At 43.7% G+C, this 2,500-nt stretch overlaps 1 protein-coding gene across 1 annotated transcript in view; it reads right to left on the bottom strand.

Moving 5' to 3' along the window:
- wnt16 (wingless-type MMTV integration site family, member 16) overlaps window positions 1–2,051 on the bottom strand; it is a gene marked incomplete at both ends in the record, with an annotated part of 5,324 nt that extends 3,273 nt beyond the window's left edge. Inside the window, 2 exons of the mRNA XM_080537411.1 lie at window positions 1,533–1,759; window positions 1,957–2,051. Coding sequence (XP_080393537.1) covers window positions 1,533–1,759; window positions 1,957–2,051 — 322 coding nt within the window. The remainder of the gene's footprint in view (window positions 1–1,532; window positions 1,760–1,956) is intronic.
- Window positions 2,052–2,500: the final 449 nt, after the last annotated feature.

Raw genomic sequence — 2,500 nt, 5'->3', positions numbered from 1 at the left:
ACACTAACATGCTTCTTCAACGGGATTGAAAATGGGATTTAATCCAAGATCAGACTTAATCTGTGTCCGGCAAATCATATAGTATGAGAGTATTTGGTGAGATCAGAGAGTCTTATAAATATGACATTAGAGTATGGTATCTTATGATCTATTGTTAATGTTGTTATCGTTGTCTATTTCTTCTTCCATCCTTCCAATATTTGCACTGCTGAGAGGAAGCTGGCAAAGCAAGCATTTCATTACACAATTTACAACTGTATCCTGGGCATATGACCAATAAACTTTGACTGGATTTGACCTGAGGGTTATGGATAAGAGCATTTGAGTAGCAGATCATCTGACAGACAAGTACTGATTATGTAATAAAAGAAGGCTGCCAAATCCTGTATTAGCCCAGCATAGAAACATTTGGCATTGAACATTGCATTACATAAAAAGGAGGTATAGCATGAACACACCTGTGACCTGCGGATATCACGTGAAGCATTTCTGGGACTGAATTGCAATATGATTATAAGTTTTGCCTATTTGGGTCAAATGTTATGAAGAGGAAAATATGTTGAGCACTAATTTAATAAAGTAGGCTAATCTCTTACGATTAGATCAAATTCCTTCACGATTTGGATTATGATAAAAAAAAAAAAAAGATCAGTTTATGCTCGTGGAACCAATGATATATTTTTTTTACCTCAAATAAATATGTCCGGAACTTAATTAATCCGCAATTTTCTTTATAATATAAATTCCCGGTTTGTCTCGGCGTTAAGTAAGACACGTCGTTTACTGATGGGATGTGACAAGGAGTGCAAGGCCAGAAAACAAGAACGAATGTGAAAGAATTAGTTAATTTCTAACGCACACTGATTCCTAACCAGGAGGGAAATCTCTAAAACAAAGAAACGGTGTTTTAGGTTACAAGTCGACCGTGGTTTTTATAATTAGGATAATCCCACTGATTTAAAAGCAAGGGGAGCTCAGGAGTTCTCTGTTCAAAGACAACACTTGACCGTGCATAAGTGGTGTGTTGAGACTCTTAAATAGAAGCAGATGTTGCGCGCCGCGGTGTTATCAGCAGGACATCCAGCTGCTCGGCAAATCAAATCTCCTTCTACCAACATATGAAACATATTCAGGACGAGATCACGAGAAAATAGTTTTGGAAAATGGGAGGACAGGAGCATACCTCGTTTGACGCACTAAACAAGACAATTGAGGGACTGTTTTTTACGCAACTTATTGGGCAAACCTTTAATTAAAGGGGAAACTAAATATCGGAATATATTTATATATAATATTTTGGGGGGGATATTATACATTATATAATATAGGCTTTCTACAAACATTACGCATGCTAACTACTTTCCTAGCACTCAACCAAGAAAAGACGCATCTAAAATCGATTCTCACACTGAGAGTTTTTCCAAATTAAAGCCAGTCCAAAAAGGCATCATAGCGCACTATACAATTCATACATTTCCATTGCCTATTGTTTTAATGTCATTAAGCTCATGGTTAAATCAGCCCGTCCTTACCGCCTGTTAACTCGTGGCCGAACACCGAGACCTCCTTGGTGGTGGAGCAGTTCCACCTCTCGTGCTTGAACTGTGTCTGGCACTCGGCGATGCCCAGCCGCGCCCCGTCCTTGATGCTGGGCAGGAGATAAGGCTTCCTCTTACACAGGTCCTTCTGCTTGTGTGTCAGTGGCAGGTTGGCGCACCCCAGCTTCTCCGGTACTCCCACGGACGTTACTCCCAACCACCTAGACACACAGCAGCAGCGGAGACAATCAGATACATGCAGGCCCATATACGTGTATCTCTACTCTGGTTCCAAACCTGAAATGCGTTATGCGTGACTAGCCTATACATGGAGAATGGAGAATTGGGTCAGCATTCCAGGCTAATCGACGAGAGGAGAGGAGAGAGGAGAGAAAAGCCCAAAGGCTGTTATACTCACATCCAGCTGGCGCGACAGCAGAGGGGGAGCAGGGAGAACAGTAAGAGGAACAGAAAGCAGATCTGGTGAGCTCCACAGCCGCTCCTTCTCTCCATGGCCACTTCATCTACCGGAGCCAACCGGCCGCTGCACGGTGCTGGGTATGTCCATGGAGCGCTGTATCCCTGCGCGGTGCTGGCTCATGCTAGTCCAGTACACCGAATAGGACCGTACACCGATAATCCTCAGACGACAGTTATCTGGAAGAGCTCTCTGGAGGAACTTCCATAGAGAGAGAGAGACTGATGAGGATTCTGACCGTGGCGCTCCTGAGGTGGATTGTTGATGGGTGATAGAGATTAGTTCCGTCGGTGTTCCCTTACGCGCAGACAGACGAACAGTTTTATCCTGATGGAGTTTGGAGAACCTGAACTAGCCGTGTTATCCTGCGATGCGCTCCCAGGCTCCGATTGGCGCACCGACATTCATATTCAGCAGACGCGTCTGTCCTACGCGGTAATTGGACGGGCGCGTAAAAGGAAAAAGAAAAAAAGGGAAAAAACGC

The sequence above is a fragment of the Nansenia antarctica genome (assembly GCF_963989245.1).
Source record: "Nansenia antarctica genome assembly, chromosome: 8".
Classification (NCBI taxonomy): Eukaryota; Metazoa; Chordata; class Actinopteri; order Argentiniformes; family Microstomatidae; genus Nansenia; species Nansenia antarctica.
This window is presented reverse-complemented; position numbering and strand designations above follow the sequence as displayed.